The sequence below is a fragment of the Oncorhynchus mykiss genome, chromosome 1 (genome assembly GCF_013265735.2).
Source record: "Oncorhynchus mykiss isolate Arlee chromosome 1, USDA_OmykA_1.1, whole genome shotgun sequence".
Lineage (NCBI taxonomy): Eukaryota > Metazoa > Chordata > Actinopteri > Salmoniformes > Salmonidae > Oncorhynchus > Oncorhynchus mykiss.
This window is the reverse complement of record NC_048565.1, coordinates 44,952,736-44,976,878: the sequence shown is the minus strand read 5'-3', so window position 1 is coordinate 44,976,878 and position 24,143 is coordinate 44,952,736. Positions and strand designations below refer to the sequence as shown.

Here is a 24,143-nt window from a genome sequence, read left to right as displayed (position 1 = left end):
TTAAGAGGGTGTGAACAATGCTGAATGGGTGTAGACAAAGAAGAGCTCTCTCATAATATACCAAAACATTCAAAAGGCCATTTTCTCAACTGTCAAAGCAGAATTACTTTTCCATTGTTCCTCAAATACAGTTGTATGATATACCATTTGGTAGATCTCCACTTTTATCCAGTGTAAAAAAAAAACACAATTTCACATTTTGCTACACAAGACCGAATCCAGATGGTGGGTCACAAATTTATGAAAACAAAAACAAGTATTACATTTAAAAATTCATATATCAGACCCATTAGTCATTTGTTGAAGCATCTTTGGCAGCGATTACAGCCTCGAGTCTTCTTGGGTACAAGCTTGGCACACCTGTGTAATATTTGTGTTGTGGAGAAATGACCAGGCAAGAGACAGTTAGTTTTCGTTTAGTCAAAACTCCTCGTGCCCTACAGTTCCCGGCACCCCAGTACGCATGTGCATTTCCTATTAGGTGTAGTAACGTAACACTGCCGTAATGCATTACTGCTTAGTAACAGCACAGTAACTAATATAAACAGATGTAGATCCCAGATACTACAACCTGTATTTGGAGAGTTTCTCCCATTCTTCTTTGCAGCACCTCTCAAGCTCTGTCAGGTTGGATGGGGAGCGTTGCTGCACAGCTATTTTCAGTCCTCTCCAGAGATGTTCGGGTTCAAGTCTGGGCTCTTGCTGGGACACTCAAGGACATTCACTTTCCTGCATTATCTTTGCGGTGTGCTTAGGGTCGTTGTCCTGTTGGAATGTGAACCTTCGCCACAGTCTGAGGTCCTGAGCGTTCTGGAGCAGGTTTTCATCACGGATCTCTGTACTTAGCTCCATTCATCTTTCCCTCGATTCTGCCTAGTCTCCCAGTCCTTGCCACTGAAAAACATCCCCACTGCACGATGAGGCCACCAACCTGCTTTACCGGAAGGACAGTGCCAGGTTTCCTCCAGACGTGACCCTTGACATTCAGGCCAAAGAGTTCAATCTTGGTTTCATCAGTCCAGAGAATCTTGTTTCTCATGGTCTGAGATTCTTAGGAGCCTTTTCTTTAGGACCTTGAATACTGCAGAATATTTTGGTACCTTTCCCCAGATCTGTGCCTCGACACAATCCTGTCGCTGAGCTCTACGGACAATTCCTTTGACCTCATCGCTTGGTTTTTAGCTCCTACATGCACTGTCAACTGTGGGACCTTATATAGATAGGTGTGTACCTTGTCAAATCATGTCCAATCAATTGAATTTACCACAGGTGGACTCCAATCAAGTAGAAACAGCAAGGATGATCAATGGAAACAGGATGCACCGGAACTCAATTTCGAGTTTCATAGCAAAGGGTCTGAATACTTGATTCTGTTTGAAATTCACTGCTTGACTGAGAGACCTTACAGATAATTGTATGTGTTGGGTACAGAGGTGAGGTAGTGATTCAAACTATTATTGCACAGTGTGTGTCCATTCAACTTAATGTGGCACACTTTTATTCCTGAATGTTTTTAAGCTTGCCATAACAAAAAAAGGGGTTGAACACTGATTTACTAAAGACATGATTTTATATTTCACACTTGGACAAATTTCTATTCCCATTTTACATTATGGGGTATTGTGTGTGTAGGCCAGTGACAAATCTATATTTAATCCATTTTAAATTCAGGCTCTAACAACAAAATGTGAAAAAGTCAAGGTGTGTGAATACTTTTTGAATGCACTAAACATGTAAACAGGGCTGAAAATGGACTTGTAGCAGGAATATAGAAATACTTAAAATGGTAACATACTAATGGTAATTTATACATGTAAAACAGGAGCAAGTGACCAGAAGCAGGATAGATAGATACTAAATGGTAATGAAAATCAATATTTAATGAACAGCAGCATAGTGGTAGTAATAAATCTAATCAATAATCATTTTAGCAGCAGCGTAGGTGTGAGGGGGTGCAAGTGTGAGGCATCAGTAATGAGTATGTGACTGAGGGTGTGGTGAGTGTGTGTGCACGTGTGAGTAAGCGTGACCGAGGATAGTCTGAGGGAGAGCAGTAGTTGTTAGCCATTTAACAGTCTTATGACCAAGGGATAGAAGCTGTTTAGGAGAATGTCGGTCTGAGCATTGATGCACTGGTACCGCCTGCCAGACGGGAGCATGGAGAATTGTGACAAGTTTGGGGGAAAAAACGAAAACGATTCAAAATGATCTCGATGATACAGACCGGACTGCACAGATTAAACTGCTGTAATATATCGAGAGACAATCAAGTTGAGAGGTTTTATAAAACGATAGGACTAATGCACGTCGTCACGTGACCTTTCATTACAGTCATTCTGATAGAAATGCAGGGTCTATGGAGATGGTATTCACTTGTCAGGACCAACCTATATCCTTCAAAATGAAATATTAATCGTAGTGTTGTGGAGTTTAAATATTCAGTGATAGAGATTTTAAATATTTTCCTGAGAACAAGGCAGTTGCAGCACACTCCTGCCCACAATATGCTAGACTTACGCTCCCAATCAGGAAAACAGGGCCCAAGTTTAGGAAGCACATGGCCCCTGAGTGAGAGGAAAACTAAGTCTTCAAAAGACCAATTACTCCACAGCTGGAGGCCAATGCTGATGCCTTTGTTCAAACCACTCCCAGTCAAATCTGCACCTGATTGCATCTTCTACTGTACAATTACCACCACTGCATTTAACACAGTCAAATGAGCTAGAAACCAATCAAAAAAAAAGATCTACTATAATAAAAATAATGGACTTAGTTTGGCTTGGTTTGAAAGTGAGGTAGCGTCTACAATTCTTTCTTTCAAATGAAATTAATATTCATTCCATAACACAACCAGAATGCCTAAATGAAGATGTTTTTCTTTAGACTTAAATTACAGCCTCCAGATTTTCAAAAGATCAAACTAACCATAGCTAAGCCTGTAGCTTTTCCTTCATTATAGCTTTCAAAGCCCACTAATTAACGTGATAAAAGTTCATAATTGGTTCACTCCAACTCGGATTTCCCTCCGCCACACTGAGCTTGCAAATGGCCTTGTAAAATGTGAGCAACCAATAGTTTTTCCAACAGTGGCAGTCTCGCCTCCTCGATTTGTACGGACACTGGCGAAACTGATTTGTACTTTTAGCTGCGAGTGATGAGGCACCACTGCTGTACGGAGTATGGCACTATTCCAACAAGCACAAAGCAGATCGTGAACTGCGATAATAGACGAGGCCTAATATGTGATCTGAATTCATTTGTTGTTGCTGGCGGTGGAGTGACTTAGCAAATGCCAATGAGACTGCTTATCAAAAGAAACAGCTCAATAAGAGATAATTGTCCCCATTACTGTTTTAGCTTATTTTCAAGGTAACAGTCATCTTGAATGGCTATTTTGCAATGCAAGTAATTATGACTATATAATACATGCATTACATTTAGCATATGCTTTGAATAATTTCCCATCCCATTTTGCAACAAAGTGTTTATGTGTTGATGTAGAGTTCGTATAATTTCCCCTCTGCAGGTCCACATCGAAGAAAGTGTGAATGAAATGGATCAAAATGCTAAGTGTGCTTCCTCAAACTAAAACAGACAGGGTCTCTCGAGGCCCCGTGGGCCTGAAGGGAAACGAAAAAGGTTTGAAAGAAGAAAAAAGGCCTCGCTCTCAAGTCCTACCCATCACATCAGGGACAGAGGTTGACTGAGGGAATAGTAAGAGCTAATGTGAGTGAAATCAAGGGCTACACAAGCTCCATGTTGAGTTTTGAACACGTGGCACAGTACGGGTGCACGGTTACCCTTGCAACGTAATGACACGAAGGTCAAGACAACTGCAATGATATTAAATCATTCAATAATATGCCAAACTGAAAGAGGGCAGCCAGTGGCAAATCTCTGTTCTGCCAAGGCCATTGAGGAAAACATGACCTGACAGACTAAATACAACATTTGCACGTATTCGCCCTGCCACCTCCCCCCCAGAGAGACTAAAAGGAACAGACAGCCCACTCACATATCCTGGGAAATATACATGTATTAATTTCTTGCAGACACACATTTACTGAAGCTGAAGGGCCCTTCACTAAGACGCTGGGATGGGCAGGGCTGTGGTATGCTGGGCGCGGGGGGGGGGGGGGGACTATGCGCGGGAGATTCAGACGTAGGACTGAATGGGATTCTTGCGGACCATCTGCCTGACCAGCCAGGGCAGAGTCCTCACATCTGTGGGCTGGGAGGGCAGTTGTAATTCTTTGTGCCCTTTAAGCACTACAATAACCAATCTGTTTACCATGCATTTATGTAAACAGAGCCCAGGACTTCAAAAACTCACAGCAAGAGGTAATTAACTACTTTAAAAGACAACCTATTTAAAATTGTTGTTGAGGAAATTGACCCACTACTGTTGTTTACTTCGAGCATCTATGTCATCGCGAGTCTACTATTAAAGCCTTTACGGGTTAATACACCCAGAGTGTCCTCCTCATCTCTGTCACAGATGCGTGTCACCCTGGAGTGTATGCACAGCCTTCAGTATCAGTCTGACTTGATGAGTCGGATTCTAAATCTGACAGAGTAGAGAAAGCCGCATCCAAATCAGCTCAGTCAGAGATGTTTAGTATGTATCTGCCTGCTGTCCATGACCTCCAGGTGGCGCCACCCGCAGCAGCAGGCAGGAACACATCCCAGCCACCATTATCAGGCACCTCATTTAAAGAGAGAGTCGGGACAGCTGACGTCTGGTGGCAATATCTCTTGCACCATTACCTACTGTTTAGGGCCCATTTTAACTTTAAGTGTTCGGAAGAAAACGTTTATTTTGAACCTTTCCCCTACACAAGCAAAAAAGCCAATAAATAATAAAGTCATTGTGTCAGGTGAGGGTTATAGATAGATATCATGTGAAGGTCAGAGCAGAGGAGCCTATAGGTCAGCGGACCTCTTGACCTTCAATCCACCCTACTGTTTTGGAGGCTGTTTGAGATCCATTAACTAGAGTGGAATATTCAAGAGGTGCCTGAAACCCAGGAAGTTCTCATCTGATGTGCGGGTGTCACCGTGTCACTGATGAAATCAAAATGCAACGCCCCCACACTTCAAAGAGGATTGGAAATGCATCTGAACTTCACACTTGTGAGCGTGCTCCAGTCCTCTCAGTGACAACCCGAAAAATAACAAGAGGCGTTAGATCCACAAAAGCTCCCATTCCGTCAATCATCTGTTGGTGTCAAATATGTACGGTCTCTCTTGCCAAATCGCAACCATTAGCTCACTAAACCCAGCGAGAGTCATCTGGCAAAACTGGCAAGGGCACTCCAACTCTACAGACCCTCTCAGAAAAACACACACACTCAGATGCCCACCGCTGCTTCTATGCCCATTGCACAGTCATGCCCCAGGTCAGCTGGCACAGCTAGGCCAGTATGTGGGTGGATCATGTTGTGGAAGAATCAGAATTTGTTGGTAACATATGTAAGATGTTTTATATTCATCATATGTTTGTAAGTTACTTCTCATCAAGAATGGTATTTTTGTATACTACTGTGGCGAGGTTGCAGTTATCTGTTCTATGTCAAGACTAAGTTACTAAGACTAGGCCGCAGAGAGGGGAGAGGTCAAAGTGTCATCATGTGTAAACATATATTTTGCTCCACTGTGTGTGTGCCAGTTCACTCCCTATTTTTCCCATCGGGGAAAGGAGGATGGCAGTGTCTGGAATCATTCTATCCTCTCCGTGAGCTTGTCCAGGATTGGTTGTATTTAGAATTGGTTGTATCTAAATGACAATTTGATATATGCCTGTTGATATGGAGTATTGGTTTATGGTTCTGGGGTTTGAGTAAGGAGACAAAGCTGAACGATTTATTATGTCTATGCTGTCTGACTATGTGTGTTTTTTGCTATTAAAGGAACTCAGCTGCAATGAAGGGGAGCTCTCAGAGAATTCAGGAATAGACACTGAATTGATTTCTCTGAGAGTCACAGGGTTGTGATAAAGCTCATATAATTAAAGATGGACTTTGACAACTCTGACTTGTGTTGTGGTTTGCTCCCATGATTTGGTAAATAGAGGAAATTTCCACGACAATCAGTAGGTCAACGTGGGGTTTAGGGTGATTCATCAGACTAGTGCAAATGCAGGTTACTGGAATATAATCAATCACAACCATGGTGGTTTACATAGGAGGGTGTATATGGTGGTGTTGTCTGTGGTTGATTTATGCTACAGTCTAGCCTACAACAGCTGTTTCAAAGCACAGTGTACTCGCTTTAAAACAGCCAATTCATAACGTTGATTAATCCACTGCTTCGTTCACACGGCGGCGTTAGTGAGACAGGATAAAAAGCAGCGACATTCAGATGGCGATGAGAAGTGTGCTCGCAGAACGGATGCCCAATTAACCTCCATCGCATGGCTCCGTGGAGGGGCCCCGGAGTTATAATAAGCCCACCGGAGAGCAGCCTGTGCTGGGCAGATGGCAGCTCACAAACCCCTGAGGAGGACGGAGGGGGATGCAGGTGCTACATGTTTCTACTGAACACTTTACAGAGAAGCCACAGGTGCTTTTATGCACATTGAATCGAAAGTCTCAGAAATTGGAATACACCTCCTGTTGCTACAGCATATTTCGCATATGCATAATGTAAAGCTAATTAGATAGCATTCATTTTCTTGTGGTTAGAGGGATCTTTTCCTTGATGGTAAAAGGCAGACTCAAGCCACTCCAGGGACAAATGACAATTTTGCAGCAATTCAAAACATGTCAAAAGGAAATGATTTCTTAAATTTGGGCAACTAGGGTGTCTTGAAGGCATCTCCAGAATTTGATTTGAATTTGAGTAAGACAAACTCAATTAACTTCCAATTAATTATTTTGAGCTCAACTGATTTCCAATACACTGTATCCTTTCATGGGAGCAGTATAGAATACAGTATTCTGCATGTTGTGGCTATGAAGTGCTGTCCCTATTCCATACGTCTCTCCCCTTTGGGATTCTCTCTGTAGCACAGCGCTCCACAAATCAAAAAACGGCACAATCTTGTGATGCACTGCTGAAAATCTAAAATGGTCAAATGCAAAAAGAATACTTCTCAGGCTATCTAGCCTATAGTACAGGTCATCCGACTTGACCAAGGACATCCCTCTCTCTCTCTGTGCTATATCCTGTGTTGAACAGAGTAGCTCTCTGATTATTGATTGACAGCTCTACTAACCCGGTTCCATTTCCATCTGTTACGGAAATATTCGCCGACATGCTTAAAACTGTTACAGGTTTCAAAAGCTGCCTCATAATATATTGATTGTATTTAGGTTCATAAAAGAAGAACTATCCACACAAAAGGCAGCTAGAATATCTGCATGACTCGAGGTTGAAAAGGAAATGTGCAAGAGTGGCACTGAACTGTGTCTTCTTCCTGCCCTGGCAGCGTCATGCAATCGGCTGACCAATCATGGGTTACCATGGTAATTGTGGGAATGGACAAAGATAAGTATGGTGGAAAGAGAATGTAAGGGGGTTCAAGCATATAGTGATGCATTTCTGGTAAAATAGCGTAGGACATGATGCATTGTGAGCATGTTTATGCATGCAGGCAATGCTTGGGAGTCACAAAGCAAGATGGTGGGAGAGAGTTGGTAGGCTTGTGTGTGAGAGAGAGAGAGAGAGAGAGAGAGAGCGAGAGCAAGAGAGTGTGTGTGTGTGTGACACACACACACACACAGCCAAATTAAAGGACGCGCGAACGAGCAAAGAGCATGTACACACTGGAATTAGAATGCACGGTAGTGAATGACTGAAAACAGACGGGCCGCCAGCGTCAATGCCGTCAAAAGCGTTGTGCGCTTCAAATTAGAAAGCAAGTCTGTTTCTCGCATCTACGCGAAGCAGTGCTCGTTCGCGTTTGATTTGGCCTACAAGAGTGTGTGAGTGAGTGAGTGAGTGCGAGCGTTTGAGGGAGACAGAGAGAGTCCGTGTGTGGGTGAGAGAGAGCGAGAGCGTTTGTGTAGTTGTTTGCTTTGTTTCTCATCCTCTTACCTTTATCCCAGTCTGTACACTGCTACTTATCTCTGATGAGTTTTAGAGATGAGAACACTCCGCTCGCTCTGGTTTATCCAGCACTCCACGCAGGTTCTCTGTTTGCCTAATTAATCTGGAGTTACATCCCATTGCCTCTAATTACAACATTCATCCCATAATCCAGGAGAGAAGATGGTAATTATTATTGCCCTGTGCCGCTTGGGCTTCATCTGGAGCAGTATCACCCTCAGTCTGTGGTAGTACTCATGACAGCAGGAGAACTGTCTGTTCGTGAGACTCAGATGATTCATCTGCCGGTCTCAGAATAATTGGCTTTTTCTTTTCTTACACAGACATGAAATATCCACAACAACAAAAAATTCAACCACGCAACTTCACTTATGGTGGGATGCTGAGTGAGCTAAGAGAGATCTCTCCACCTCCTGTGTGGTCACTGTCACAGTCTGATAGTCACAGGCTGGTTTGTCAGAGGTCAGTAGAGACCTGACAAACAGGAATAAGTGGCAAGCACCATTCAACATTGCTCGTGTCATATGGAAGGCACAACTGACCACCTAAGATCAATAAAAAAGGTACATATTTAAAAGAGGGATATTCACACCTAAAACACATACAAAAAGGAACCTTGAGCTATACACAATTTCAGTTTTGTAGCAGATCTTTGGATGTACAGTCCTACCGTCATCATCATCATAATAATAATCTTCTAATTCCACAAGTGGTGAAAGGGCAGGAATGTTATTATCACACAGCAGTCAGCCACAGCAGCCTGAGAAGACCGGAACCCCAGAGAAGAGGTTCAGAACAAGGAAAGGTGATCGTCAAGGAGTGGTCATGGGGCAATAGATAATGAGACAACCTCGTCACCAGTTCTAGACAGTAAATGCTTACCTGCTATTACCTTTCTGTATAAACAATTGTCTTGTTAAATTGTAGAATATGTATTGTGTACAGTATGAAAATAAGAGATCCTCTGAATTCTTAAAAAAAAGTCAGAATCTAAGTTACATAATTTAGCTTTGTATTGTATGTGTTGCCCTGCAAAGTGAGTGAATACTTCCTCTCCGGTGTCACTGGGTAGTTTGGGGGCATAGACAAATGTTTCCTCGTTGCCAATGGAAAATGACAAACTATTTCATTAAACGGAGAGAAAGACGGCTATAAACATGGTCTGTTGAGCTGGAAATTTGGATTCTTCACAACTTACAGAATGTCTCAGAAAACTCAATATATTTGGACAAAACCAACCACCTACTGTCTCTGGATGCAAAACATCAATATCGAGTGAAGGCTGGGGCCCAGAAATGTTTTTCCTTTTCTACAGGGGAGATTAAGGTCAATAAGCAGTACACTACAGCACAGATGGGTGGACGGGCAGATTTATCCACTACCCAGCAGAGAGAAAAGCCTCAGCAGCTACAGAGAGAGAGTGTTAGCAATTGATGTTATTCTTCAATAACACAAACTCCAAAGCATATCAGGGGGAGAAAAATATGTTTATTTGAGAAGGACAAATCAAGAGGTTATGCTGGGAGGTAGATGTTCAGTCTCCCCTGTCCTCAGCTTTTCTCCACTGAACAAAGGAACAGGATACCATTTATACCCCCCCACCCCACCCTAGCCTGGGGTTGACCAATCAGAAGTCCTTGCAGTACAACGGGCCAAATAACAAGCATGCTGCTCCCGACTCAATGTACAGAACGTAGCACAAGTAGGTCTGAGTTCAGGAGTGACATTCCACAGATTCTAAACAGCGGTTGAACTGAAACCCAGCTCCTATTTACAATTCACGATTGACCATTAGTACTAGATTTGGTTTAGTACTCTCGTCCTTTCAAACTCTCCGTTGTGTATTTATCTTCAAAATATTATTGAGAGAGCTTACAGCAGAAGCTTAACTAGAGAACACCCAATAAAAACCTCATTCTGGTTCATTTGCCATTGTACAGTTAGTATATAATAAAACGGTGGAATTTTTGAACTGAAATCAGCTTCCGAACCTCAAAAAAAGGTTCAACGGCGTTCACTGTCAAAAGCTGTGTGGTGTTCTTTCATTCAAGCAACAACTTCACCGTTGACAGGATGGGGGCATCTAATATCTATAGCACCCCTGTTGTGCTCATCTACACCGCATGACCAGGATTACGCCAACATACTCTACTGTGAAAACCATCTAGCCAAAAAGGAGACTTGTGTTAAGATCCTTTGACTCTAAATATTTAGCAGAAATCCGAGTTTGAGCACTGACCTCAAGGAGAAAGGTACTGTAATGTACACATCAATGGAGGAAATGAACATTCCCAATATAACCTTGGAATATCAAATCCACAAAGTATTTGATATTTGTAATGAGAGAAAAAACATTGTTTGAGACAAGATTGTACATTTCACCTAGCTGTTTGTAAATCACTGGATTCAGTGGGATCGGTGTCGGTCTAACTTGTGGAAGGATGCATTAACATCATAATCTTTTTTATATCATAGATCATAATCTATTTTATATCATAGAGTATCATCTTATTTTACATTCTGACAAACCCCGTTTCCTCATCAACAGCTGTGAATGAGGTAATCAGAGCCCCAGCTCAATAGGGGTTACAGATATATATTGATTCACAGACATCAGCAAATGTGTGAAGCTCGAGACATCAGACAAGGGTTTTGATTAGACAGATGAAAAATGACAAATTATGATTTTGCAGCATTGATCTAAATATAGAGCATTTGTCAAAACTTTAAGAAGTACCTTCTGTACATCCAATAAAAGACCTTTCAACACATCTGATTGAAGAAAATAACATTGTCAATTCAAACGAAGGCGGCCTACTATTTAAAGTCCCACAGCTTTCTTTTGACATATTAAATCTCCTTTGTGATGTTGTGAAAGGGTGCGGTGGGTCATCAGACAGCAACCATACAAAAACATGGGCAAAGTAGCACAAATCTTCCTCAGGCAAAAAAGGGAGCAATTCATTGTCAAGAAAAAACATAATGAGCTGACCCAAATAAATAAATAAATTACTGCCACTGCTGTGCACTTGAAAGTGGTGATTGTAAAAATCCAAGATAAAATTGTTATACTATTTCGACACCCTTCGACGAGTCAGAGTGAGGATATGGCATGAAAATTAATATGGTATTTCTGCTCGATGCAGCACTATTCTTCCTGAAGACACAAAACACATCAGCATTTTTTCATTTTGGTGAATGGGGTGGTGTACCTAATAAACTGCCCACAGTGTATATTCCACCAAAACAGTTCACTAGCAATTTTGGCAAAAAAACTAGTAGTTAGATACTAACACCAGAAAAAAATATGTACACTCTGCACAGCTGTATATTCTACAGAGTAGTCTGTATGATAGAAAGCGTGTTAACTGTGAGGCAGATTGGATGACCTGAGAGAAAGTGGGAAGAATCATTTTTCTTATCTTGCCAAAGGACTGTCAGTCAAGTAAATAGCCGCAGGGCAGGAGCACAGACGCCTTTCCTCCGCTGCTATGGGGAGCACCAAAAGGGTAGTGACAAAGTCCCAAATGATAGTGAACGACAGTGACAGAGTCATCCAGTATTGGATTCCAAGTCAAACAGATCATGTGTGAAATGTCAACGGATCCTCAGCGCAACCCATCATGCAAAGTGTATTTTTTTTATTTGACAAACTTGGTGACACACTGCTTAGGTAAGAGTGAGACAGGTGTACTTTATGCATGACTTACCCACACACACACCCCCCTCTAGAGGAGGTGGGTGTGGAGCGGGTCATAGCTCCAAACCGCTCCTGACTGTCCCCTATGGAGGTTAAGTCCATTATGAACCTCCCGCGGAGGGTTTTGGACCGACTGCAGTGTGGCAGTCCCTCTTAAGTTTAATTAAAGCTCAGCGTTATAGGCCTAGTGAGGGCCTAGCGAGGGCCGATCGAGCTGCTGAGAGAGCACCCTGCTGAGAGAGCATTTTAATTGTGTGAGAGGGTGTCAGCTTGTGTTACCTGTCAGTCTGTAATACCTTCATGTTTCAAGCAGACCACCATAGTCCCTGTGCCCAAGAACGCCAAGGTAACCAGTCTAAATGACTATAGCATTCACATCTGTGACCATGAAATGCTTTGAAAGGCTGGTCATGGCTCACGTCAACGCCCACTACAGATCCATAGATGATGCAATTTTATTGCACACCACACTGCCCTCTCCCACCTGGACAAGAGGACCACCTATGTGAGAACAATACATCCGCCACGCTGACCCTGAACACGGGGGCCCCTCCTGTTCCCCCGGTTCACCCACGAATGTGTGGCCGCGCACGACTCCAACACCATCACCGACAACGGTGTTAGGCCTGACCACCGACGACGAGACCGCCTATAGACCTCTCCCTCAACGTCAGCAAGACAAAGGAGCTGATCGTGGACTACAGAAAATGGGAAGCCGAGCACACCCCCATCCACAGGGCTGTATTGGAGTGGGTCGAGAGCTTCAAGTTCATTAGTGTCGACATCACTAAGGAATTGACATGGTCCACACCAGTTGAGGTTCCACAGTGAATTTCATTTTTTTTTTAAATCAGACATTACATTTTTTTAATTAAACATTTTTGACTCATCACATGCTGCTGCTTCTGATTATTATCTAGCCTAGTCACTATACCCCTACTTATATGTACATACACTACATAAAAAAGGTTTGCGGACACGTGTTCGTCGAACATCTCATTCCAAAATCATGGGGATTAATATGGAGTTGGTCCCACCTTTGCTGCCATTACAACCTCCACTCTTCTGGGAAGGCTTTCTACTAGTTGCTGGAACATTGCTGCAGGGATTTGCTTCCATTCAGCCACAAGAGCATTAGTGAGGTCGGGCACGGATGTTGGGTGATTACGCCTGGCTCGCAATCGGCATTCCAATTCATCCCAAAGGTGTTCAATGGGGTTGAGGTCAGGGCTCTATGCGGGCCAGTCAGTTCTTCCACACAGATCTCGACAAACCATGCGTGTATGGACCTCGCTTTGTGCATGGGGGCATCGCCATGATGAAACAGGAAACGGCCTTCCTCAAACTGTTGCCACAAAGTTGGAAGCACAGAATAGTCTAGAATGTCATTGTACACTATAGCATTAAGACTTCCCTTCACTGGAACTGAAGGGCCAATCCCGAACCATGAAAAAACAGCATTATTCCTCCTCAACCAAACTTTTCAGTTGGCACTATGCATTGGGGCAGGTAGTGTTCTCCTGGCATCCACCAAACCCAGATTCGTCTGTCGGACTGCCAGACGGTGAAGCTTGATTCATCACTCCAGAGAACGCGTTTCCACTGCTCCAGAGTCCAATGTCGGCAAGCGTTACACCACTCCAGCCAACACTTGGCATTGCGCATGGTGATCTTAGGCCTGTGCTTAGCCATGGAAACCCATTTCACAAAGCTCCCAATGAACAGTTATTGTGCTGATGTTGCTTCCAGAGGCAGTTTGGAACTTGGTAGTGAGTGTTGCAACTGAGGACAGACATTTGTTATGCACTTCAGCGATCCTGTTCTGTGAGCTTGTGTGGTATACCACCTTGTGGCTGAGCCGTTGTTGCTCAGACGTTTGCACTTCAAAATAACAGCATTTGCCGTTGACCGGGGCAAGTCTAGCAGGGCAGAAATTTGACAAACTGACTTGTCGGAAAGGTGGCATCGTATGACAGTGCCACTTTGAAAGTCACTTAGCTCTTCAGTAAGGCCATTTTACTGCCCATGTTTTCCTATGGAGATTGCATGGCGGTGTGCTCAATTTTATACACCTGTGAACAACGGGTGTGGCTGAAATAGCCAAATCCACTAATTTGAAGGGGTGTCCACATACACTATATATATACAGAAGTATATACCTCCATTCTCATACCCCTGCACATCGACTCTGTTCTGTGACCCGTGTATGTAGCCAAGTTATCATTACTCATTGTGTATTTATTCCTTGCATTATCATTTATCTCTGAATTTCTGGGAAAGGCCAGTAAGTAATAATTTCACTGTTATTCACAAAGCATGTGACAAATAAAATTGTATTTGATGGTAGCAGGGCTGGGTGGTAACTAATGGGAAACAAGACCTGACATGTCTTCTACAGTACACATGCAGCACAAACTGCTGCCATGTACTCTATATTTGAAGAAGCAGCACTCACACATGAGTATCTGACACCCTATGGTCCACTGCAAAGATGTGAAACTCCATGCCATCCCTCATTTCATCATAAAAGGGCTAAATTGGACAGACAGACATTTTAGAGAATTAGGCTAGGTGTTAAAGGTCTTTTGAGGTCTGACAGTTTGTCAAGTGATCTCCTCAGCTCCCTCATTGACAACATAAACAGATCCACAGTAATGTAATACGGCACCAGCTACAGGAGTGCATCTATGTGACACTGAGTACTTGGCCAAATGCATGCTCCAAGTGCTAAATTTACTCATCAGTTCACCCCAGCATCGGCACTACCCTGCATTCTGACCGCCAGTGTGAAGTGCACAGCACTAATTAATATTTCCTATTTGTCCATCATATTGTAACATGCCCGCAAGTTCTTTTTTTTTGCCCCAGGATTGTTGTTTTTGATACAACATATTTACAATAAAACCACAAAGAATTAATCTCAAATGCGTTAATTTAGGAAATCTGTTCCCAACTATTCCAACAAATACAAGGTATGAAATGATTGTATTGGAAAATAATCTATTTTTAGGCTTCGTTGTTGTCAATTTGCAGTGTACACATTATTTTAATTATGTTCCGGCCCCAACCACCCCCCCGGCAAAAATCTGCCTGCGGCCGAATCTAGTTACCTACCCCTGTTGTAACCTATTATTGAAAAAATATTAAGCCTCTATCAGCATGGTGTTAAAACCACTGCTTAGTTCGTTTTACGGTATTTGGACTACACAATGTGGTTGATATTGATAACCACATTTCAAGGAAGAGTTTTGGTTACATTTTATTTTACATTAGGCCTACATTATTTTCCAATTTACTTGGCATTTATTTAATATAATATTCTAAATATGTAACGTTACTTGCTAAAACAGAACTGTGGACATATCCTATGCATTGTCCCTAGGACGGTAAATCCGCATGTAGCCTACCTTGGATGTGTTGGTTGACCACATTTTCCAGTCGGTCCAGTCTCTCTATAATCTTCAGAGTTTCTCCCTTGTTGTCATCTTCAAACTTTCTCTCCGGTTCTGTCTCTGATACTTTGGTGTTCACATTGGCCACATAATTAGTGATCCAGCCGACGTAGAGAAGACAGACAATATTGGTCATGCCACTCAAAATTACGCATGTCGACACCAAAGTTTTGGTTCTCCTAGAGCAGACCATCATCGCGACATCCCTCCATACGGTCCAATGCGTATACAAACGCAATATTAAAAAAAACTCACAAAACTAAATGACAGTACCGTAGTTTCAGATCATCCAGGATTATAGCCTGCTGAGATTGACAGCAACGCAAACACAGAAACGTAAATTCGTAGATGCGCTATACTATACCGTACCGGGCACCAGCTGAAATCCGCTGCTACAAAGTAATCGTAGAGCTGGCGGCCAATGAAATCCTCCGGAAATGTACAGGGCATATCCGATCATTACACTATCCAATTGTAGCATGGGAGGCGTGTTCTCCACAATTCTCTCGTCCTTCGAATGGGACAGACTTTTCACGTAGGTTAGGGGAGCATTTTGCTAACTCTAACCATTTTCCTAACCTTAACCTCATTCTCCTAACCAGGGCCCCCTTTCCCAAAAGCATCTATAAGGCTAAATTCGTCGTTAGAACCTTCGTAGGAGCATCATTAAATCTCCGAGCTGTTTCCCAAAACCATCGTTATTAACGTTGCACTTGAAAACGCTAATAATCTAACGCCTCATAGAACAGCTAAATGCGTCATTAGATGTTTTTTCCCCATCCCTCGTCACTTTATACACAGAAGAACTCCGCTAAACATAGAATCACAGTGCTTATCAGTCTCTCTGTGACCGCCAATAACTTCACAACAAAGTTGACTACAAATACAAAGTTACTAAATTCTTTGCAATTGTTACAAACAAGCGAAAGATAAAACGATGCTTCAAATGAAAACAGATTACTGCATTCAAATAGCTTACCAACAGTATGGGCCTGTATATTTAAACAATATTCAAATACATTTCATGTTCATTCAATTTAGTTTTATTTTTCCATTTGGCTACTGTCAAAATGTTGCCATCAATATATTTAATGATGTGTAGCTTAACATGAAAGCAATGATGTTATCACGTTTAAGGTAGGACCCAAATGCAAACAGTCAAAGTAACTCCTGGAAACAGGAGACAAAGGGCTGTGACACATGGTTTTAATTCTAGACACAGGAAAGGTAGAAAGTATACGGAGGGTACGGGGCAACAGAGGACAAACAGCAGAGGGGCAAATGATCTTGGGTGCCAGCGCATCTGGCTTGACATTCTTGGATACCGGTCGGTGCTGCGGAAGCAAAGTGGCCCGGGCCTTACTGAACAGACTAGGTGGTCCTGGTACTCCGCGGGGCTGGCGGAGGTCCGGGGCAATTGCCAAGCCCCCAGGAAGATGTCCCGGGGCAGGCAGAACTGACTTCAGGCAATGAGTGTAGCAGGACGGGCTCCAGCCCACGATGGCACCAGTAGCCCAGTCAATAGAATCCCAATACCAAGGGGACCTGTGGAGACTCAACTAGCAGGAATTGGATCGTCTCGCTGTGGTTCCCTGACACTCATAGGTTGATGGGGGTGGTATGGTGGGTGACCCGGCCTATAGAGCGCCCGACCAGCGCTCTAACATCCATGGGAATGGAGTAGGGTTGTGTTGGGATGCCCAGCTCGGGTGCCAGGGTAACATCCATAAAAGACTCACATCGGCCCCCGAGTCGATGAGTACCTGGAGAGACTTGGACTGGTCGCCCCATAGCAGGACGAGTAGGGGGAGAAGAAAAAATGATCAATAAGACCCACCAGAGTACTCACTCCAACGAGTGATCTAGGTCTCTTGAAGGGACAGGTAGACACATAATAACCGGCAGTACCGCAATACAGACAACTCTGGGTGTCAAGTCTGCGTATGCATTCGGCTGGAGACAGCCTCACCGCGCTGCGTCTGCTCGGGATAAGGTGAATCAGCAGTCTTCGTAGGCTCTTGGAGGAACTCGGCTAAGCTCGGATTCTCTCAGGGATGTACACACCAGGGACTTCCAGAGTTCATCAGATGCAAGGTGGGATCCTTGAGTGAGCGAATGGAACAACAATCAGACCTCTTCTCCCTCCTACGTTCCTGTAGGCTACCATCGATCCGGATGGTTAAAGCAATGAGTGTGTGTGCTATTGTACGGAATTCCACAGCATAGTCTGCCACACTGAGGGAGTCCTGCCACAGCTGGAATAACTTCCGGGCAGCCCCTCTCCCGGACACCGGAGCCTCAAACTTATTTCACCTCCACCAGGAATCCCTCCAGACTGAAGCATACGGCCAACTGTTGTTCACAAATGTCTGTACCCCAGGCGAGGGCCCTCTCGGACATCAGCGTGATGAGGTACGCTATCTTAGAGCAGTCCGAGGAGAAGGAGGAAGGCTGCAGCTCCATGACGAGGGAACACTGAGCGAGAAGCGCCCAACAGATGCCCGACTCTCCATCGAAGCACTCCGGGGAGGTAAGCAGGGTTCCCGGGAAACTGGGGTGATGGCACTGCTACCATCCGGGTTACTGAGGGGCTGGGAGGTTACTGTCACTGGTAGGCTGCATAGTAGACAACCCACGTAATTGCTCCCACAATGTGTCCAATGCTAGGTTGTGACGATCAGCCACGGCCTGGGACCCTTCCTTCAGGCTGCGAAGCAACTCCTCTTGCCTACCAATGGTGGCTCCTTGGGAGGAGATGGCATTGCGAAGCTGTTCCAAGTATGCTGGGTCAGTCATGGCCAGTTCGTACTATCACGTTTAAGGTAAGACCCAAATGCAGGCTGTCGAAGTAACAATGTTTATTACAACAGGGGCAGGCAAACAACTGGTCAAGGCAGACAGGGGTCAATAATCCAGAGAGGGTGTAAGGCACCAGAACAGCAGGTGGCCTCAGGTCAGGCAGAGGTCGGTAATCCAGAGTAGTGGGGCAAAGGTACAGGATGGCAGGCAGGCTCAGGGTCAGGGCAGGCAGAATGGTCAATACCGGGAAAACTAGGAAACAGGAACAAATCGAGAGACAGGAGCAGAGGGAAAAACGCTGGTAGGCCTGATGAAACAAAATTAACTGGCAACAGATAAACAGAGAACACAGGTATAAATACACAGGGGATAATGGGGAAGATGGGCGACACCTGGAGGGGGGTGGAGACAAACACAAAGACAGGTGAAACAAATCAGGGTGTGACAGATGTGCCTAATCTTGATTTAGTGCATTGTTATAGGTTAAGCTTTAGAATAAAATACCTCAATATTTGCAGCCATAGGTGATAAACTCCCTAGGAACTGATCCGTCGTCAGTATTGTGGAATAATTCTAATGTTAAGGTAAGATTTGAATGGAGAAAGCTGACCCAAGAGCACCGCTGCCTTTCATTCGATCCTATCGGCCTCAACGACGAGCTTAACAAACGTTCTCTACGCAGTGTTTTGAGAAATTAACGTTACATCTTTGGCAGTTGTAGGATAGATGCATCGTTAAAACACTCGTAAGCCTAAATTCTGTCTCCTTATCGATAAAATGGAAAATGATGATGCAGTACTCAACGAGCCCACAGGGGCCCTCCTTTCATAGACTTTATTGTTAGGCTACCCAAGCGGTTATTCATGATCCAACATCACATATTGTTTAAGACGTCACCGATTATTGAGACTTTCTAAAACAATAATTGTAAAATACATCCATAAGATCATACATTCTTTTGAATAATGCAGGCCTGTCCCGAATAGCCTACCACCACTATACAGCTAGCTAAGACCATTTGCCAACAGCAGAGACAGGTGAGAGAGGAGCGGTTCAAGTCATTTCTATGATGGCCGATGAGAGACAGAAGTGACAGGAGCCTCCCCATCACCCTTCCATCTCCCTGATACAGGCATGCTGTATGAGAGCTGGAGCGCTAACATAACATCAGAGCACCAACAGATGGATTCCAAAGATAGTGCCTTGAGGCAGCAGCTTTGATCTTTGTCTTTCATGCAATGGTTCACTAAATTACTTCTTCACCTTTACAGCCCCACCATAAACCTCATTCACCAAGATGAGCGCCTGGAAGGACGCAGCTGATGGATGAAATATGCATATGAGCACTGAAATATTGAATGAATCCAATTGAAACTTTCACATGACTTTCTCATGCTGCAAAAGTAGGAAAGAGTTACCATTGGAATAGCATGTCTTCGTGCGAAACAGCAAAGATACTGCCAATGATATTTTGTATTTTATTTGAAGGTTTAAAAGAAATACCTTGTGATAATAACGTGTTAAAGGAGCAGTTGGCTAAGTCTACCGAAGGCCTATCAACTTGTTTCCAAGTAATTTGTCAATGTATTGTGACATGGAATCTATGTGGGAAATAGATTGGATTTGCAATAAGCCATTAACCCCTCAAAACTGTTGTTTTGAGGGTTGATTTCAACCACAGGATTATGTCATCATGATGACACATTTTCAACAGACAATCCTAAATCAAATCAAACGTGAAATGCACTTTAAATAATGTTTGATTAGATTTAATCCTATTCTTTAACTTAGATGTTTAGTTGATATGGAGACGTGAATCCAACATATCAATCTAACATATAGTTTCTAGACAAACTGGAGTTGTCAGACTAAGTCAGTAGCACAAAAGATACATCTCCTTCAAATGTTGATATTTGGTTGTGTTGACAACCAATCACTTTTGCAATACAGTAAATAGCCTATAAACTTGTTGACAAGTTTAACAAATTATGTTAAGTCTCCAACTAAACCAAAAATAGAATTTTAAGTATGGGATTAAGCCAGTGGCTCAGATGAAACTATCCAAGCATTAGATACATCTCCTGTAAATGTTGATATTTGGTTGCATTGTCAAGCAAACACAATAAATATTACTTATGTAATACAACTACTAACATAAAGTTAAGGCTATTTTATAAACTAATGTCACAGTATTTATTCAACCCTAAAATTAGTAACAGTTCCATGGACATGTTTTGAGGTTACTGTAACTCTAAATACCTTATGTATTGTTTCCACATGCTTCAAGAGGGCCACCATTGTTCCTGTTCCTAAGAAAGCTAAGGTAACTGAGCTAAACAACTATCGCCCCGTAGCACTCACTTCTGTCATCATGAAGTGATTTGAGAGACTAGTCAAGGATCATATCACCTCCACCCTACATGACACCCTAGACTCCAATTTGTTTACCGCCCCAATAGGTCCACAGACGAAGCAATCGCAATCACACTGCCCTAACACATCTGCACAAGAAGAATACCTATGTAAGAATGCTGTTCATCGATTACAGCTCAGCATTTAACACCATAGTACCCTCCAAACTCGTCATTAAGCTCGAGACCCTGGGTCTTGACCCCGCCCTGTGCAACTAAGTCCTGGTGGTGAGGGTAGGAAAGAACATCTCCACCCCGCTGATCCTCAACACTGGGGCCCAACAAGTGTGCGTTCTCAGCCCTCTCATGTACTCCCTGTTCACCCATGACTGCGTGGCCATGCACGCCTCCAACTCAATCATCAAGTTTGCAGACAATACTACAGTGGTAGGCTTGATTACCAACAACGACGAGATGGCCTATAGGGAGTAGGTAAGGGCCCTCGGAGTGTGGTGTCAAGAAAATAACCTCACACTCAACGTCAACAAAACAAAGGAGATGGTGGTGGACTTCAGGAAACAGCAGAGGGAGCACCCCCCTATCCACATAGTCGGGACAGTAGTGGAGAGGGTAGAAAGTTTTAAGTTCCTCAGCGTACACATCATGGACAAACTGAAATGGTCCACCCACAGAGGATTAATGCAGGGGCTTACCGGTGCTAAAGCCCCAGGCCCCAGGGGCCAAAGAGGCAGCAAGAAATAAATATTTTTATTAAAATATTATTATTTTATATGTTTTCACTGCAACCGCCAACCACAGCAAGACTCAGGAGCTCTCAATGAGTGTGGACTGCCTACTGCTGCTCTGCTAATCATCAGATGAGATGAGGTAGGGGGCCACATGGTTAACTGGGGGCCCTGCCTTGATTGGGTATGTGATTCATAAAAAAGATAACTGCATAATAAATAAATGTGACTGGTCAATTGTGTGAGTCAGGGGCTGGGCACAAAAGGCAAACAAAATTAAAAAATACAAAATCTTTTATCCAACCACAGGAACCCGCTCTCAATGTTCAAAATACATCAGACAGCATCATTTAGCCACAGAGGATAAATAGTTAATAAACTATGGATTAAGTTTTTATCATAAGCATGTACAGTTATCTGTCTAAATTAAGGAAACACAAACATAAAGTGTCTTCAAAGGATGTTGCACCACCACAAGCTGACAAAACAATTTCAATGTGCCTTGTCATAGATTCTACAAGTGGACCTAAACCATGCCAAGAAAATACACCCCACAACATAAGACATACTTTCTATCCTTTGTTTACTCAAGTGTTTCCTTTATTTTTGCAGTTACCGGTATGCCTACAGGAAGGCTGCAATTTTGGCAGCATGCCTGACAAATATTGGCTACAGCTTGCTGCATTGTGGCCATAGACATAATTCATAGAAGGGTTTGGTAACCTCTTACCATTGCAATTTGACTTATTAAAAACGCCAAAGCCTATGATTTCCTAATCCGGCCCTGGGTCTGTGGAGATCTTCACAATTGCTATAATAATCTGTGCAGAATCTCAAACAGCATTGATCACTTGCACTGTATGTACTTTTAATATAATCTCAACTGCAATCCTGAGCCCTAGACTACGAATCAGGTTTGAGGAGTTAGCGAGGTAACTTTGGTTAACTCTGAGTTCAACTCAGGATAACCGGTATTTTGAAAGTGTCTCACCTTTTAGCCAGATCAATTTCTAAGGCAACGAATCCTTCAAAACTAACCTGCTCAGGGGCAGGCTAACTCATTGCTAACTCCATTTATACTGAATTAAGTGTCTGAGCCGCGAACCAATGAAATCAGTTTCCCCTCCCTCTTGCAAAGATTGTGTCATCATCCCCTTCATTTGAGGAAGAGGACTGATTCAATATTTTAGTAGTCAAATGTTTTTGTTTTAAAATTGTTTTAAAATGTTAAAATACCTATCAGTATTTGCTTTCCAAACTGTACTTTTTTTTTGAGCGATCGTGTTTTTAAATTTGCAAAAGGGTAATTGACAGATGGCAGTTTACACTTTAGTCAAGACTGGCAGCCATTGTTAGTGTACCCATGAGTTTAACAGTCAAATTGCCAGGGTTTCTATGGATTATATGTCTATGGCTACAATGCAGCTGTTCAACAGATAGAAGAAGGAATGATAGGAGTGGGGGAAAAGCTGCTTGTGTATTACCACAAAGCACACCAAAAGACGGCTTAAATGATAAGTAGCCTAATAAAATAAAGCCGGCACTTCTAAAAGCCGATTTCACGCCATAGCCTGTTGAATTTGGAAGACAACTTTTCTTTCATTTTGATTTCAGCATAAAGGAAAATGTGGCACTGACTTGCCCATGGATTGATGATTCAGCATTGTTTGAATGAAGAGTTTGGTGTTAAACTAGCCATGTGCGGCATGCACACACAGTTATAATCCTGCTAAAGTTAGTGGCAGGCGGACGAGCAATATTCACCATAATAGTACAGATGAAGTCTGATCTGGAACCATGTGAAGCTAACTGAAGCCGGCTATCTTTTAAAAGCCTGAGTAGATCTAGCTTGCTTCGTAGTATACCACTCAGGTCATTTGGTTGTGCTATTAGTTGAGGCACAGTAATAACACATACAAAAAAATGCTCCAGAATTTTGGCGACTACTAGTATTTTTTAAACCTCCTGCTTTGAGCTGAATGTGTCAATGTGTAGTTCATATATGCATAATCTAAACTCATCAAAAAAAGAAACATCCATTTTCAGGACCCTGTCTTTCAAAGATAATAATCCAAATAACTTCACCAAAAAAAAGATGCCTTGCTCATCTGCGTGAATGGGCCTTAGCTGCAAGGAGGCATGAGGACTGCAGATGTGGCCAGGGCAATACATTGCAATGTCCGTACTGTGAGACGCCTAAGACAGTGCTACAGGGAGACAGGACGGACAGCTGATCGTCCTCGCAGTGGCAGACCACGTGTAACAACACCTGCACAGGATCGGTACATCCGAACATTACGCCTGCGGGATAGGTACAGGATGGCAAAAGCAACTGCCCGAGTTACACCAGGAATCTACAATCCCTCCATCAGTGCTCAGACTGTTCGCAATAGGCTGAGAGAGGCTGGACTGAGGGCTTGTAGGCCTGTTGTAAGACAGGTCCTCACCAGACATCCCTGGCAACAACGTCGCCTATGGGCACAAAGCCACCGTCGTTGGACCAGACAGGACTGTCAAAAAGTGCTCTTTACTGACGAGTCACGATTTTGTCTCACCAGGGGTGATGGTCGGATTTGCGTTTATCGTTGAAGGAATGACCGTTACCCGAGGCCTGTACTCTGGAGCGGGATTGATTTGGAGGTGGAGGGTCCATCATGGTCTGGGGCGGTGTGTCACAGCATCATGTTGTCATTGCAGGCAATCTCAAGGTTGTGCGTTACTACAGGTAAGACATCCTCCTCTCTCATGTGGTACCCTTCCTGCAGGCTCATCCTGACATGACCCTCCCAATGACAATGCCACCAGCCATACTGCTCATTCTGTGCGTGATTTCCTGCAAAACAGGAATGTCATTGTTCTGCCATGGCCAGCGAAGAGCCCGGATCTCAATCCCATTGAGCAAGTCTGGGACCTGTTGGATCGGAGGGTGAGGGTGAGGGCCATTCCCCCCAGGAATGTCCAGGAACTTGCAGGTGCCTTGGTGGAAGAGTGGGGTATCTCACAGCAAGAACTGGCAAATCTGGTGCAGTCCATGAGGAGAATTTGC

General features: G+C 43.4%; 1 protein-coding gene across 3 annotated transcripts in view; it reads right to left on the bottom strand.

The window, feature by feature from the left end:
* galnt18a (UDP-N-acetyl-alpha-D-galactosamine:polypeptide N-acetylgalactosaminyltransferase 18a) overlaps positions 1-15,678 on the bottom strand; it is a 101,234-nt gene extending 85,556 nt beyond the window's left edge. The window contains exon 1 of one of the 3 annotated variants that reach the window (XM_036978259.1): positions 15,157-15,678. In XM_036978259.1, coding sequence (XP_036834154.1) covers positions 15,157-15,397 — 241 coding nt within the window. In that variant the 5' untranslated portion in view covers positions 15,398-15,678. The remainder of the gene's footprint in view (positions 1-15,156) is intronic. The other 2 variants (XM_036978276.1, XM_036978266.1) reach the window with 2 other exon arrangements.
* Between the last annotated feature and the right edge of the window lie 8,465 nt (positions 15,679-24,143).